The 16,729-nt window shown below is 46.1% G+C and overlaps 1 protein-coding gene across 1 annotated transcript in view; it reads right to left on the reverse strand.

Moving 5' to 3' along the window:
* Nucleotides 1-16,729, reverse strand: part of LOC311112928 (protein kinase C epsilon type) — a gene marked incomplete at both ends in the record, with an annotated part of 271,860 nt that overhangs the window by 119,835 nt on the left and 135,296 nt on the right. The window contains 8 exons of the mRNA XM_084156066.1: nucleotides 3,084-3,257; nucleotides 3,779-3,996; nucleotides 4,234-4,324; nucleotides 5,272-5,414; nucleotides 8,220-8,349; nucleotides 8,441-8,535; nucleotides 8,848-8,882; nucleotides 12,226-12,388. Of these exons, the coding sequence (XP_084012192.1) occupies nucleotides 3,084-3,257; nucleotides 3,779-3,996; nucleotides 4,234-4,324; nucleotides 5,272-5,414; nucleotides 8,220-8,349; nucleotides 8,441-8,535; nucleotides 8,848-8,882; nucleotides 12,226-12,388 (1,049 nt within the window). The remainder of the gene's footprint in view (nucleotides 1-3,083; nucleotides 3,258-3,778; nucleotides 3,997-4,233; nucleotides 4,325-5,271; nucleotides 5,415-8,219; nucleotides 8,350-8,440; nucleotides 8,536-8,847; nucleotides 8,883-12,225; nucleotides 12,389-16,729) is intronic.

Raw genomic sequence — 16,729 nt, forward strand, 5'->3', positions numbered from 1 at the left:
CCCAACAGGGCACTCTATTGGTGGAAGGACCCGGTTACCATCCTACACTACACTCTAAAAATTAGGGGTTCAACAAGGGTTCTTCTAAGATCCTCAAAGTTCTTCGAAGAACCTTAGGGTTCTTGGCACGGAATATTGCCCCCAAAAAGTTATTCCAAGAACCCCATAGGAGGCGGGGTTCATCAAGGAACCTCCTTAGTGCAGGAACCTAACTGCCCAACAGAAACATTTGGATTTCAATTTGGAAGGACAGCAGGTGCAGGCACTTAACTGAACAATGTAAAGATCTCCTCAATTTAAGGTAAGGGTTGTCCCTTATATGATCTAAATTTATATTGTTTTATGATGATACCATCTATCTTTTCATATTTGTGCAAATCTTTCTAAAGCAGAAAATGGACACAATTCAATGCATATCAATCATCAAAGAGGTAAGAATATGTAGCCCTCTGTAGCTCAATTGGTAGAGCATGGCGCTTGTAACGCCAGGGTAGTGGGTTCGATCCCCGGGACCACCCATACGTAAAAATGTATGCACACATGACTGTAAGTCGCTTTGGATAAAAGCGTCTGCTAAATGGCATAATAATGTAGGCTATAAGAATATGTTGAAGGCTTGTTGTATTGGGTGCAGATGACTGAACTGCTCACTTTTGTGTCTCAAATCAAATCAAATGTTATTTGTCACATTCATGTGTTTAGCAGATGTTATTGCGGGTGTAGCGAAATGCTTGTGCTTCTAGCTCTGACAGTGCAGTAGTATCTAACAAGTAATATCTAACAATTTCACAACATATACCCAATACACACAAATCTAAGTAAGGAATGGAATTTAAGAATATATACATATATACATATATGGACAAGCAATGTATACAGGTATACAGACGAGGAGGCATACAAAGGTATGTCAATTAGTATTGGTATGTTATGCAGATCACATATACCATCCTCCTCCCTTACCTCTTCAATGAAAATTTCATCGGCCTCTACATTATGGAAAAGGTATGTGTATGAAACCATTATCAAAACAATGTTTTTCATTCACATTCACCACAAAAACCAAGGTATGTATAATGTTGTGTGCATGTTTTGTTAAACATCTGTATAATTACTATTTTTGGGATTCACAGACTTCACTCTCCCTACACCTCTGCTGAATATAACAGGAAACCTGTTCGATTACCATGCACTGCAAAATCATTCTGGCTATGGATACGGAGAACATCAACACATTAACATCAACACGCCAGAGGATATATCCATTGGACTTGGGGCTCTGCTGGATGTTTACCTCATATTTAGATTTTTTTTATTCTGCTTTGCCACTAAAATCATAATAAAACACTGACAACTAAAATATTCTGTTATTGTTATGTGTATTATTAATGATAATAATAGGGGAGGGGGGGGTAGTTCATAAAATAACCCCAAAAAGTTATTCAAAAGGTTATTTGAGGGTCCATTAAAAGGGGTATTTTGAAGATCCCTTTTAAAGGGTTCTTCGAAGAACTTACAGGGGTTCCTCCACAGTTTCAATTTGAAGAAACCCCTAAAGGATACTCCAGGAACATTTTCTTTTTAGAGTGTATATGCACTCTATTGGTGGAACGACCCGGTTACCATCCCACACTATAGGCACTCTATTGGTGGAACGACCCGATTACCATCCCACACTATAGGCACTCTATTGGTGGAACGACCCGGTTACCATCCCACACTATAGGCACTCTATTGGTGGAACGACCCGGTTACCATCCCACACTATAGGCACTCTATTGGTGGAACGACCCGGTTACCATCCCACACTATAGGCACTCTATTGGTGGAATGACCCGATTACCATCCCACACTATAGGCACTCTATTGGTGGAACGACCCGATTACTATCCTACCCTATACCCCTTACAGTCAGTAACTATAGCCAGTGGAACATTTATGAAATGAGCTGTATGTATGTGAATTACGATGTATTGAGTCCTGTTGTGTTCTTCAACTATGGTGTTATATTGCCACTTAGTGGTAATCATTCCTAAATCCCAACCAGCGAAACTGCTGTCTATGGAGTGTTTCATAAGTGGCCATTCCAGTCTGTGTACCTGTGTGTGTTTGCGGTGGTTTTCAACCCTATGTTAGTTGGCAAGAAGCAGACAAGTGAGTCAAGAAGGGGTCTGAGCATGCCAGTGTGTGTCTGTCATTCTGCCCACCTGTCAATCCAACTGGGAGTGCATGTGTGTGTGTGTATGTATACATATACAGTATATATATATATATATATATATATATATATATATATATATATATATGTATGTGTGTGTGTGTGTGTGTGTGTGTGTGTGTGTGTGTGTGTGCGTGCGTGTGTGTGTGTGTGTGTGTGTGTGTGTCCATCTGTGTGTGTACTCCTCTGTGTGAGGTACTAGTATTTGTCCCTACCTTGGTCTGGAAGCAGCAGAAGATCTGGGTCAGGTAGGGGTGTTTCCTACCTTGGTCTGGAAGCAGCAGAAGAGCTAGGTCAGGTTGGGGTGTTTCCTACCTTGGTCTGGAAGCAGCAGAAGAGCTGGGTCAGGTAGGGGTGTTTCCTACCTTGGTCTGGAAGCAGCAGAAGAGCTGGGTCAGGTAAAGATGTTTCCTACCTTGGTTTGGAAGCAGCAGAAGAGCTGGGTCAGGTAGGGGTGTTTCCTACCCTGGTCTGGAAGCAGCAGAAGAGCTGGTTCAGGTAGGGCTGTTTCCTACCTTGGTCTGGAAGCAGCAGAAGAGCTGGGTCAAGTAGGGGTGTTTACTACCTTGGTCTGGAAGCAGCAGAAGAGCTAGGTCAGGTAGGGGTGTTTCCTACCTTGGTCTGGAAGCAGCAGAAGAGCTGGGTCAAGTAGGGGTGTTTCCTACCTTGGTCTGGAAGCAGCAGAAGAGCTAGGTCAGGTAGGGGTGTTTCCTACCCTGGTCTGGAAGCAGCAGAAAAGCTGGGTCAGGTAGGGCTGTTTCCTACCTTGTTCTTGAAGTAGCAGAAGAGCTGGGTCAGGTAGGGATGTTTCCTACCTTGGTCTGGAAGCAGCAGAAGAGCTGGGTCAGGTAGAGAGGTTTCCTACCTTGGTCTGGAAGCAGCAGAAGAGCTGGGTCAGGTAAGGGTGTTTCCTTGCCAGGGCCAGGATGCGTTTCTCTGTCAGGGTACAGTCCACGTCATCATCCTGTAGGATCACGTCTTTCTTCAACACCTTCACAGCATACACCTCATCTGTTCCTTTCAACTCAGCCAGCATCACCTATAGGGAAGAACCACAGAGGTTAACATACACACACAAATGCACGCACATACAGACACACACTGCTACTGCAACAACACTCAAGCCACTGACTCATTATCTGCACTTGATTAAATTGAGAGGTAGACAGATAGACAGAGAGTAAGACAGACAGACAGACAGACAAATGAAATGATTCAGGAGGAAATACTGAACCATTTCTAACTAACTAACTAACCAAGAAACCTACCAATCACAAAGTACTCTTTACAACGACTGGTCCGACGACTGGCCTCCTGTAGCTCAGTTGGTAGAGCATGGTGCTTGCAATGCCAGGGTTGTGGGTTCGATTCCCACGGGGGGCCAGTATGAAAAATGTATGCACTCACTAACTGTAAGTCGCTCTGGATAAGAGTGTCTGCTAAATGACTAAAATGTAAGAGCAAACAGCTCTTAACATCAATGGGAGGGGATGATTATTAACCAATGAGGGAGGTAGAAAGAAAGAAAGACAGACAGGCAGTCAGAGACTCAGACAGTACCTTTCCGAAGCTGCCTTTTCCCAGGACCTTGATGAAGAGGAAGTCCTGCAGGGTCATCCTCTTGGTCTGGACAGTCTTATGCTCTCCGTTCTCCCGAGCCTCGCCCCCCTCTGAGCCCACCACCACCATGCTTGAAGAGGAGGACGAGGCTGACTTGTGTTCCTGTCCACGTTGGTCAAACGACAGCGCCTTGCGTATGTTCTCCAACTCTTTCAGGTCTGGGAGAGAAACCAGAGAGGTAAAGGAGTCATAAGAGCGTGTTCCTCTGTGTATGGGCAGGGGTGGAAATTGAAATAAAATCACTCCCCGGAAACCTCAAATGCAAAATTCATGAATTTAATGTCAAAATGATTTTACTCCCTGAACCCGGTTCCCCCCCATTTCCACCTCTGTGTGTGAAGTCTTAAATAAGTGGTCAGCATGTCCGTTGATCTAAATGTGTGTGTGTGTGATACCTTGGTCACATGGGGAGGTGGGGGCTGTTTTGGATCGGTCCTCCTCTGTCTGGGGGCTACATGGTAACGGCTGCTGGGGTTCTTGGGTTATCTATGGAGAGCAACATCATCATCATCATCATCATCATCCTCCTCCAATCCTTCTCATTCTCTAACACATCTCTAACACAGGGGTGTCAAACATCCAGCCCCCTGAGTTTGACACCCCTGTTCTATCACAGCTAGATGTTGGACTAATTGCACTTTAGCAGTTGCACTTTAACATGTACAGTATAGTTCTATCCAGCATAATTCTACACAGTATAATTCTATCCAGTATAATTCTATCCAGTATAATTTTATCCAGCATAATTCTATCCAGCATTATGGGCAGGGGCAAGGGGTACGAACAGGGGTAGGGGGCAGGGGGTATGGGCAGAGGGCAGTATTATATTCAGTATAATCCTATCTTGCTTACTTGCATGTAAATATCCTTTGCTTTTCTGATGTTGTTTTTAAATATGTGATTTAGTCTGTATGTATTGTGACTGCTGCTAAATACATTTTCTCATTGAGGACATACTGTTCACATTTACTCAATCTGAATTCTCATCAATTGTTGCCCCCTGCCCATACCCCCTGCCCCCTTAACGTTATCCCCTCGCCCCTGCCCTCTGACCCTGGCAGTGCCCCTTGATCCTGGCAGTGCCCCCTGACCCTGGCAGTGCCCCCTGACCCTGGCAGTGCCCTCTGAACCTGGCAGTGCCCTCTGACCTTGGCAGTGCCCTCTGACCCTGGCAGTGCCCCCTGACCCTGGCAGTGCCCCCTGACCCTGGCAGTACCCTCTGAACCTGGCAGTGCCCTCTGACCTTGGCAGTGCCCTCTGACCCTGGCAGTGCCCTCTGACCCTGGCAGTGCCCCCTGACCCTGGCAGTGCCCTCTGACCCTGGCAGTGCCCTCTGACCCTGGCAGTGCCCCCTGACCCTGGCAGTGCCCCCTGACCCTGGCAGTGCCCTCTGACCCTGGCAGTGCCCCCTGTCCATGGTGGTGCCCTCTAACCTTTTTCCTCCTCTGGGCGCTGCTGGAGATCTTGTCTGGTGTGACCCCCAGGTCAGACAGAACCTTGGCGATGCCCCTCGCGTCCACCCCACAGTTAGGAGCCACGTTACTTTCACAGCGTCTGTGTACATTCACCTTACATACTGAGAGAGAGACCATGGTTACATCACATGTTCATTCACCTTACAGACTGAGAGAGAGACCATGGTTACATCACGTTCATTCACCTTACAGACTGAGAGAGAGACCATGGTTACATCACGTTCATTCACCTTACAGACTGAGAGAGAGACCATGGTTACATCACATGTTCATTCACCTTACAGACTGAGAGAGAGACCATGGTTACATCACGTTCATTCACCTTACAGACTGAGAGAGAGACCATGGTTACATCACATGTTCATTCACCTTACAGACTGAGAGAGAGACCATGGTTACATCACATGTTCATTCACCTTACAGACTGAGAGAGAGACCAAGGTTACATCACGTTCATTCACCTTACAGACTGAGAGAGAGACCATGGTTACATCACATGTTCATTCACCTTACAGACTGAGAGACAGACCATGGTTACATTACGTTCATTCACCTTACAGACAGAGAGAGACCATGGTTACATCACGTTCATTCACCTTACAGACTGAGAGAGACCATGGTTACATCACATGTTCATTCACCTTACAGACACCATGGTTACATCACATGTTCATTCACCTTACAGACAGAGAGAGGCCATGGTTACATCACATGTTCATTCACCTTACAGACACCATGGTTACATCACATGTTCATTCACCTTACAGACACCATGGTTACATTACATGTTCATTCACCTTACAGACAGAGAGACACCATGGTTACATCACATGTTCATTCACCTTACAGACAGAGAGAGACCATGGTTACATCACATGTTCATTCACCTTACAGACACCATGGTTACATCACATGTTCATTCACCTTACAGACAGAGAGAGACCATGGTTACATCACGTTCATTCACCTTACAGACTGAGAGAGAGACCATGGTTACATCACATGTTCATTCACCTTACAGACTGAGAGAGAGACCATGGTTACATCACGTTCATTCACCTTACAGACTGAGAGAGAGACCATGGTTACATCACATGTTCATTCACCTTACAGACTGAGAGAGAGACCATGGTTACATCACATGTTCATTCACCTTACAGACTGAGAGAGAGACCAAGGTTACATCACGTTCATTCACCTTACAGACTGAGAGAGAGACCATGGTTACATCACGTTCATTCACCTTACAGACTGAGAGAGAGACCATGGTTACATCACATGTTCATTCACCTTACAGACTGAGAGAGAGACCATGGTTACATCACGTTCATTCACCTTACAGACTGAGAGAGAGACCATGGTTACATCACATGTTCATTCACCTTACAGACTGAGAGACAGACCATGGTTACATTACGTTCATTCACCTTACAGACAGAGAGAGACCATGGTTACATCACGTTCATTCACCTTACAGACTGAGAGAGACCATGGTTACATCACATGTTCATTCACCTTACAGACACCATGGTTACATCACATGTTCATTCACCTTACAGACAGAGAGAGACCATGGTTACATCACATGTTCATTCACCTTACAGACACCATGGTTACATCACATGTTCATTCACCTTACAGACAGAGAGAGAGACCATGGTTACATCACGTTCATTCACCTTACAGACTGAGAGAGAGACCATGGTTACATCACATGTTCATTCACCTTACAGACAGAGAGAGACCATGGTTACATCACGTTCATTCACCTTACAGACTGAGAGAGAGACCATGGTTACATCACATGTTCATTCACCTTACAGACTGAGAGAGAGACCATGGTTACATCACATGTTCATTCACCTTACAGACTGAGAGAGAGACCATGGTTACATCACGTTCATTCACCTTACAGACTGAGAGAGAGACCATGGTTACATCACGTTCATTCACCTTACAGACTGAGAGAGAGACCATGGTTACATCACATGTTCATTCACCTTACAGACTGAGAGAGAGACCATGGTTACATCACATGTTCATTCACCTTACAGACTGAGAGACAGACCATGGTTACATTACGTTCATTCACCTTACAGACAGAGAGAGACCATGGTTACATCACGTTCATTCACCTTACAGACTGAGAGAGACCATGGTTACATCACATGTTCATTCACCTTACAGACACCATGGTTACATCACATGTTCATTCACCTTACAGACAGAGAGAGACCATGGTTACATCACATGTTCATTCACCTTACAGACACCATGGTTACATCACATGTTCATTCACCTTACAGACAGAGAGAGACCATGGTTACATCACATGTTCATTCACCTTACAGACAGAGAGAGACCATGGTTACATTACATGTTCATTCACCTTACAGACAGAGAGACACCATGGTTACATCACATGTTCATTCACCTTACAGACAGAGAGAGACCATGGTTACATCACATGTTCATTCACCTTACAGACACCATGGTTACATCACATGTTCATTCACCTTACAGACAGAGAGAGACCATGGTTACATCACGTTCATTCACCTTACAGACTGAGAGAGAGACCATGGTTACATCACATGTTCATTCACCTTACAGACTGAGAGAGAGACCATGGTTACATCACGTTCATTCACCTTACAGACTGAGAGAGAGACCATGGTTACATCACATGTTCATTCACCTTACAGACTGAGAGAGAGACCATGGTTACATCACATGTTCATTCACCTTACAGACTAAGAGAGAGACCATGGTTACAGACAGAGAGAGAGACCATGCTATAAGTACAAAATGTTGTGAGAATGTACTATTTATGTGCTTGTCTGTGTGTAGTGGTGCATTTGTTTGTATATCTCAGTGTATGTTTGTGCGTGTGTGTGCTGGCGTACCTTTGCATTGCAGCCCTTGTCTGAGCAGGCCCCACAGTAGCGATCCACAGTGGTCACAGAAGGTTAGGACTTTGAAGTTGTGAATACCAAACTTATGAGGCATATTAACGCTGAACCTCTGGGATCCAACCTGCAGGGGAGACAAAGAGCACTGACGATCACACAGTCACACCCCTAGATTGATTCACCTCATAATAACTCATATCTGGAGTGATGCCTACCTCCTCTGGTGTGGTGTCCTCTTTGTCTTTCTTCATTCCAGCACACTTTGTGATGATGAGCTCATGGCAGCGCTTATGGACTACACAGGTGCACACTAGGAGACACCAGACAACTCAGTCATTTCACTTTTAATTTTTTGTCATTTCTTTTTGTCATTTAGCAGACACTCTTATCCAGAGCGAGTTACAGTCAGTGAGTGCATAATAAAAACAAAATTCATACTGGCCCCCCGTGGGAATCGAACCCACAACCCTGGCGTTGCAAGCGCCATGCTCTACCAACTGAGCTACACTTTCATGTCATCGCTATAGTTGACTTCTCCCTAAAGGCCCTATTACATATAGAGCGATGGGAATACACATTGGTGTGCAGATAGGTATAACACAGAAATCGATATGATGGTTACCTTGACACTGGTAGCCCTGTTTCCCAATCACACCCCTGTTGAGAGAGAGAAATAGTCTCACTGTAATTTCTCTCAATGCAACATACAGTCAGATTCAGAGTGGAACAGTATTATGTTACGTCAGTGGAATTCTAAGGTGTTTCTTAGAATGAAGTGAATATGTTTGGGCCCTCTAAGCTTTGTCACACTCTAGCATTTATATGTTTTTGATTAAAAGGCACAATCTGCAATTTCAACTATCTGCCACTGCTTTACTGTAATTAATGGAAATTGAACCATTGAACAGCAGGAAGTTTAAGAGGTTCCTGAGCCATAGCAGTGAGCTGTGCCACCTCTAGAAGAGCTGTCACTGTGGCAATGTGAGGGGGGGGGGGGGGATGGAACGGCTGGGCCTAAAATAGCCACAACTGTGTGCTAACACTCTTTATCATATCTGTCAGGGAGACAGGTCACATCAGTATCGCTCTGTTACACTTAGGGAGCGTCTGACAATGCTAAAGTATACAGCAGTCAGTTAGGGACTATCTGACAATACTACAGTATATCACAGTCAGTTAGGGACTTTCTGACAATGCTACAGTATACCACAGTCAGTTAGGGACTATCTGACAATGATACAGTATACCGCAGTCAGTTAGGGACTTTGTGACAATGCTACAGTATACCGCAGTCAGTTAGGGACTATCTGACAATGCTACAGTATACAGCAGTCAGTTAGGGACTATCTGACAATGCTACAGTATACCGCAGTCAGTTAGGGACTATCTGACAATGCTACAGTATACCACAGTCAGTTAGGGACTATCTGACAATGCTACAGTATACCGCAGTCAGTTAGGCACTATCTGACAATGCTACAGTATACCACAGTCAGTTAGGGACTATCTGACAATGCTACAGTATACCGCAGTCAGTTAGGCACTATCTGACAATGCTACAGTATACCACAGTCAGTTAGGGACTATCTGACAATGCTACAGTATACCGCAGTCAGTTAGGGACTATCTGACAATGCTACATTATACTGCAGTCAGTTAGGGACTATCTGACAATTCTACAGTATACCACAGTCAGTTAGGGACTATCTGACAATGCTACAGTATACCTCAGTCAGTTAGGCACTATCTGACAATGCTACAGTATACCACAGTCAGTTAGGGACTATCTGACAATGCTACAGTATACCGCAGTCAGTTAGGGACTATCTGACAATGCTACATTATACTGCAGTCAGTTAGGGACTATCTGACAATTCTACAGTATACCGCAGTCAGTTAGGGACAATCTGACAATGCTACAGGATACCAAGGCCAATCTCAGGGCAGACACTGAGTTGGTTCACTAGAGAGAAAAGGGTTCACTATTAGAAGTGGTTGTCAGTGGGAGACAGACTATTGTGTACTACCATCAAGACTCATATCAGGAGATACTGTGTACTGTAACAGCAACATGTAGACAGGCAGTTCCCAGTTCTGCTCAGTTCAGATCTGGGCCCGTATCCACAAAGCATCTTAGAGTAGGAGTGTTGATCTAGGTTCACTTTTGCCTTTTAGATCATAATGAATAAGAGTATACGGACAGGCTGGGACCTGATCCTAGATCACCACCCCAACTCTGAGATGCTTGGTGGATACGGGCCGAGATCAGACTCTTCTCACAGCCTTAAGACTCTCTGACTCCTGGGTTTATTTATATTTTTTATTTCACCTTTATTTAACCAGGTAAGCCAGTTGAGAACAAGTTCTCAATTACAACTGCGACCTGGCCAAGATAAAGCAAAGCAGTGCGATAAAAACAACAACAACACAGAGTTACATATGGAATAAACAAAAATGTACAGTCAATAACACAATAGAAAAATAGAAAATATATATACAGTGTGTGCAAATGTAGTAAGTTATGGAGGTAAGGCAATAAATGGGCCATAGTGCAAAATAATTACAATGTAGTATTAACACTGGAGTGATAGATGTGCAAAATATGATGTGCAAATAGAGATACTGGGGTGCAAATGAGCAAAATAAATAACAATATGGGGATGAGGTAGTTGGGTGGGCTAATTACAGATAGGCTGTGTACAGGTGCAGTGATCGGTAAGCTGCTCTGACAACTGATGCTTAAAGTTAGTGAGGGAGATAAGAGTCTCCAGCTTCAGAGATTTTTGCTGTTCGTTCCAGTCATTGGCAGCAGAGAACTGAAGTCGCTCTGGATAAGAGCGTCTGCTAAAGGATGTAAATGTAAATGTAAACTGGATGGAATGGCGGCCAAAGGAGGTGTTGGCTTTGGGGATGACCAGTGACATATACCTGCTGGAGCGCAGACTACGGGTGGGTGTTGCTATGGTGATCAATGAGCTAAGATAAGGCGGGGATTTGCCTAGCAGTGATTGATAGATGACCTGGAGCCATTGGGTTTGGCGACGAATATGTAGTGAGGGCCAGCCAACGAGAGCGTACAGGTCACAATGGTGGGTAGTATATGGGGCTTTGGTGATAAAACGGTTGGCACTGTGATAGACTACATCCAATTTGCTGAGTAGAGTGTTGGAGGCTATTTTGTAAATGACATCGTGAAGTCAAGGATCGGTAGGATAGTCCGTTTTACGAGGGCATGTTCTGCAGCATGAGTGAAGGAGGCTTTGTTGCGTAATAAGAAGCTGATTCTAGATTTAACTTTGGATTGGAGATGCTTAATGTGAGTCTGGAAGGAGAGTTTACGGTCTAACCAGACACCTAGGTATTTGTAGTTGTTCACATATTCTAAGTCAGACCCGCCGAGAGTAGTGATTCTAGTCAGGCGGGCGGGTGCAAGCAGCGTTCGATTGAAGAGCATGCATTTGGTTTTACTAGCGTTTAAGAGCAATTGGAGGCTACAGAAGGAGTGTTGTATGGCATTGAAGCTCGTTTGGAGGTTTGTTAACACAGTGTCCAATGAAGGGCCAGATGTATACAAAATGGTGTCGTCTGCATAGAGGTGGATCTGAGAGTCACCAGCAGCAAGAGCGACATCATTGCTCTGCAGTGATCTGTTAGGTCATAAGCCCTAGAAAACAGTACTTGTCAGCTTGCTGCCCGTGCTATGTGTACTACAGATGTGTGCTTGTTGCATGTAGCTTGGTGCAAACAGGGAGCAGAGAACCGGCTGGACTCTCCAGGATAAAGCTTCCACTGTCACACTGTAACGGTTAGCCTAGGGGCTTTTCCCAATGTCACCATGGAAACAATGACAGACAAGAGCGCAGACAGCCCATGACCAAGCATATAAGGGCTGACGTAGGTGTGTGTGTATCTCTCACCATATAAAGTCTCTACAGGCTGACATAGGTGTGTGTGTGTGTGTGTGTGTGTCTGTGTGTCTGTGTGTGTCTGTGTCTCTCACCATATAAAGTCTCTGCAATGGGAGCAGTAGGTAGGCTGCCGCAGGTAGGTGGCCATGAACTTGTGCCCGTTGACCTGATGGACCCTCCTTCGTACGGCACCCTGCCTCTTCCTTGGCCGCATGCGCTCCCGGAACACACGCTCCTCAGCATTCTCACTGGAGCCTAGAGCTGGAAAAACACAGTATTAGTATTTACTTCCATATCAAATCTAATAAAACTTTATTTATCACATGCTTCGTACATCAGGTGTAGACTAACAGAGAAATGTTTACTTACAGGCCCTTCCCAAGAATGCAGAGAGAAAAATTTAGAACAAATCATAACGACGATAACTTGGCTTTACAGTTGAAGTCAGAAGTTTACATCCACTTAGGTTGGAGTCATTAAAACTTGTTTTTCAACCACTCCACAAATTTCTTGTTAACAAAGTATAGTTTTGGCAAGTCGGTTAGGACATTGTCACGCCCTGGCTCTGGGGACACTTGTATGTTGAGCCAGGGTGTGAGTTTCCTTTGTGTATTCTAGTTGTTGTATTTCTATGTTGGCCAGAGTGGTTCTCAATCAGAGGCAACGAGTGTCAGCTGTTGCTGGTTGTCTCTGATTGGGAACCATATTTAGACAGGCTGTTTTCCCACAGTGGTTGTGGGATCCTGTTCCTGTATAGGTTTGTGGTTTGCACCTTTGGACGTCACGTCATCGTTTGTTGTTTTGGTCGTGTTATCATTCAAATTAATAAAATATGTTCACCTTCCACGCTGCGCCTTGGTCCTCTGTACCCGACGATCGTGACAGAAGATCCCACCAAAACTGGACCAAGCAGCGTGTCCAGGAGCCATCGCCAGGGGAATCTCTAGCGGATCTCCTGTGCCACCTCGACTGGTTCAAGCCGTGTGAGGAGGAGAGAGGCTGGAGTTGGAAGCAGAAGAGCGAGAGTTGGGCGAGAACTATGGAGGCCTGGTCCACGAGGAGGAGAGACACCCAGAAATTGTTTAGGGGGGGGGCTCACGCCGTGGACGACGGGGCAGCAGGAGGCCACGATGGAGCGGTTAGTAGAGGAGGCCGCCAGCTTACGGGGGCCACTGGTCACAAAAGGGGAGGAAAGTGTAGAGGCACGGCGAGAGGTACTGGGGTGTGTTACCAGTCCGGTCCGGCCCATTCCTGATCCCCGCGTAGGGCCAGTGGTGTGTGTGCCCAGTACGGTCCGGCCTGTTCCTGTCCCTCGCACCGAGCCTGTGGTGTGCGTCGCCAGCCCGGTTCGGCCCGTCCCTGCTCCCCGCACCAAGCCAATGGTGCGCGTCGTCAGTCCGGCCCGGCCTGTTCCTGCTCCCCGCACCAAGCCAATGGTGCGCGTCGCCAGCCCGGTCCGGCCTGTTCCTGCTCCCCGCACCAAGCCAATGGTGCGCGTCGCCAGCCCGGCCCGGCCTGTTCCTGCTCCCCGCACCAAGCCAATGGTGCGCGTCGCCAGCCCGGCCCGGCCTGTTCCTGCTCCCCGCACCAAGCCAATGGTGCGCGTCGTCAGCTCGGTCCGGCCCGCTCCTGCTCCCCGCCCCAAGTCAGTGGTGCGTTTCGTCAGCCCGGCTCGGCCCGCTCCTGCTCCCCGCACCAAGTCAGTGGTGCGCTTCGTCAGCCCGGCTCGGCCTGTTCCTGCTCCCCGCACCAAGTCAGTGGTGCGCTTCGTCAGCCCGGTCCGGCCCGCTCCTGCTCCCCGCACCAAGTCAGGGGTGCGTTTCGTCAGCCCGGCTCGGCCCGTTCCTGCTCCCCACACCAAGCCAGTGGTGTGCGTCGTCAGTCCGGCACAGCCCGTGCCTGTTCCACCGGTGCCTGGTTCGGCACGGGTCAGCTGCTTCACGCCGGAGCTAGAGCAATCCGCTCCACCAGTGTGCAGTCCAGCTCCGGTCAGCAGGGCCAGACCGGACCAGGGGTACTTTGGGGGGTTAGAGAGGGAGTGGGGATCATGCCCGGAGCCGGATCCGCCGCCAAGGCGGAGTGCCCACCCGGTCCCTCCCCTGTGGTATTTGGTTGGCGCGGTCGGAGTCCGCGCCTTTAGGGGGGGGGTACTGTCACGCCCTGGCTCTGGGGACACTTGTATGTTGAGCCAGGGTGTGAGTTTCCTTTGTGTATTCTATTTGTTGTATTTCTATGTTGGCCAGAGTGGTTCTCAATCAGAGGCAACGAGTGTCAGCTGTTGCTGGTTGTCTCTGATTAGGAACCATATTTAGACAGGCTGTTTTCCCACAGTGGTTGTGGGATCTTGTTCCTGTATAGGTTTGTGGTTTGCACCTTTGGACGTCACGTTATCGTTTGTTGTTTTGTTCGTGTTATCATTCAAATTAATAAAATATGTTCACCTTCCACGCTGCGCCTTGGTCCTCTGTACCCGACGATCGTGACAGACATCTACTTTGTGCATGACACAAGTAATTTTTCCAACAATTGTTTACAGACAGATTATTTCACTGATAATTCACTGTATCACAATTCCAGTGGTTCAGAAGTTGACAGTGCCTTTAAACAGCTTGGAAAATTCCAGAAAATGATGTCATGGCTTTAGAAGCTTCTGATAGGCTAATTGACATCATTTGAGTCAATTGGAGGTCTACCTGTGGATGTATTTCAAGGCCTACCTTCAAACTCAGTGCCTCTTTGCTTGACATCATGGGAAAAACAAAAGAAATCAGCCAAGACCTCAGAAAAAAATTGTAGACCTCCACAAGTCTGGTTCATCCTTGGGAGCAATTTCCAAACGCCTGATGGTACAACATTCATCTGTACAAACAATAGTATAAACACCATGGGACCACGCAGCTGTCATACCGCTCAGGAAGGAGACGCGTTCTGTCTCCTAGATATAAACGTACTTTGGTGCCAAAAGTGCAAATCAATCCCAGAACAACAGCAAAGGACCTTGTGAAGATGCTGGAAGAAACAGGTACAAAATTATCTATATCCAAAGTAAAACGAGTCCTATATCGACATAACCTGAAAGGCCGCTCAGCAAGGAAGAAGCCACTGCTCCAAAACCGCCATAAAAAAGCCAGACTACGGTTTGCAACTGCACATGGGGACAACGATCGTACTTTTTGGAGAAATGTCCTCTGGTCTGATTAAACAAAAATAGAACTGTTTGGCCATAATGACCATCGTTATGTTTGGAGGAAAAAGGGGATCTTGCAAGCCGAAGAACACCATCCCAACCGTGAATCACGGGGGTGGCAACATCATGCTGTGGGGGTGCTTTGCTGCAGGAGGGACTGGTGCACTTCACAAAATAGATGGTATCATGAGGAAGGAAAGTTATGTGGATATATTGAAGCAACATCTCAAGACATCAGTCAGGAAGTTAAAGCTTGGTCTCAAATGGGTCTTCCAAATGGACAATGACCCCAAGCATACTTCCAAAGTTGTGGCAAAATGGCTTAAGGACAACAAAGTCAAGGTATTGGAGTGGCCACAAAGCCCTGACCTCAATCTTATAGAAAATGTGTGGACAGAACTGAAAAAGCGTGTGCGAGCAAGGAGGCCTACAATCCTGACTCAGTTACACCAGCTCTGTCAGGAGGAATGGGCCAAAATTCACCCAACTTATTGTGGGAAGCTTGTGGAAGGCTACCTGAAACGTTTGACCCAAGTTAAATAATTTAAAGGCAACGCTACCAAATACTAATTGAGTGTATGTAAACTTCTGACCCACTGGGAATGTGATGAAAGAAATAAAAGCAGAAAATAAATCATTCTCTCTACTATTATTCTGACATTTCACATTCTTAAAATAAAGTGGTGATCCTAACTGACCTAAAACAGGAAATTATTACTAGGATTAAATGTCAGGAATTGTGAAAAACTGAGTTTAAATGTATTTGGCTAAGGTGTATGTAAACTTCCGACTTCAACTGTATAAACAGGGTACCAGTACAGAGTTGATGTGCAGGGGTACGAGGTAATAACTTGGCTATATAAACAGAGTACCAGTACAGAGTCGATGTGCAGGGGTACGAGGTAATAACTTGGCTGTATAAACAGGGTACCAGTACAGAGTTGATGTGCAGGGGTACGAGGTAATAACTTGGCTATATAAACAGGGGTACGAGGTAATTGAGCTAGATATGTACATACGGGTAGAGATAAAGTGACTAGGCAACAGGCTAGATAATAAACAGTAGCAGCAGCGTATGTGATGAGTCAAAAGAGTTAGTGCAAAGAGGATCAATGCAAATAGTCCGGTAGAAGCTGTTATAGGTCCTACTGGTTCCAGACTTAGTGCATCGATACAGCATATAGCACATTAATGAAGAGTCTGTCAGTATGCTTCTCCACACACTGCTACACTGCTACTCCAATCCCCTACAAGTGTGAGGGAATGGAACAGTCCAGTGCTACAACCCCCTACAGGTGGGAGGGAATGGAACAGTCCAGTGCTGCAGAGATGTAATTTACACATGACCGCCTCTAGATGGTGCTACTGCAGCAGAGGTGAATACACAGGGATAATCCCCTCAACAACCT

The sequence above is a fragment of the Coregonus lavaretus genome (genome assembly GCF_964263955.1).
Source record: "Coregonus lavaretus genome assembly, chromosome: 1".
Lineage (NCBI taxonomy): Eukaryota > Metazoa > Chordata > Actinopteri > Salmoniformes > Salmonidae > Coregonus > Coregonus lavaretus.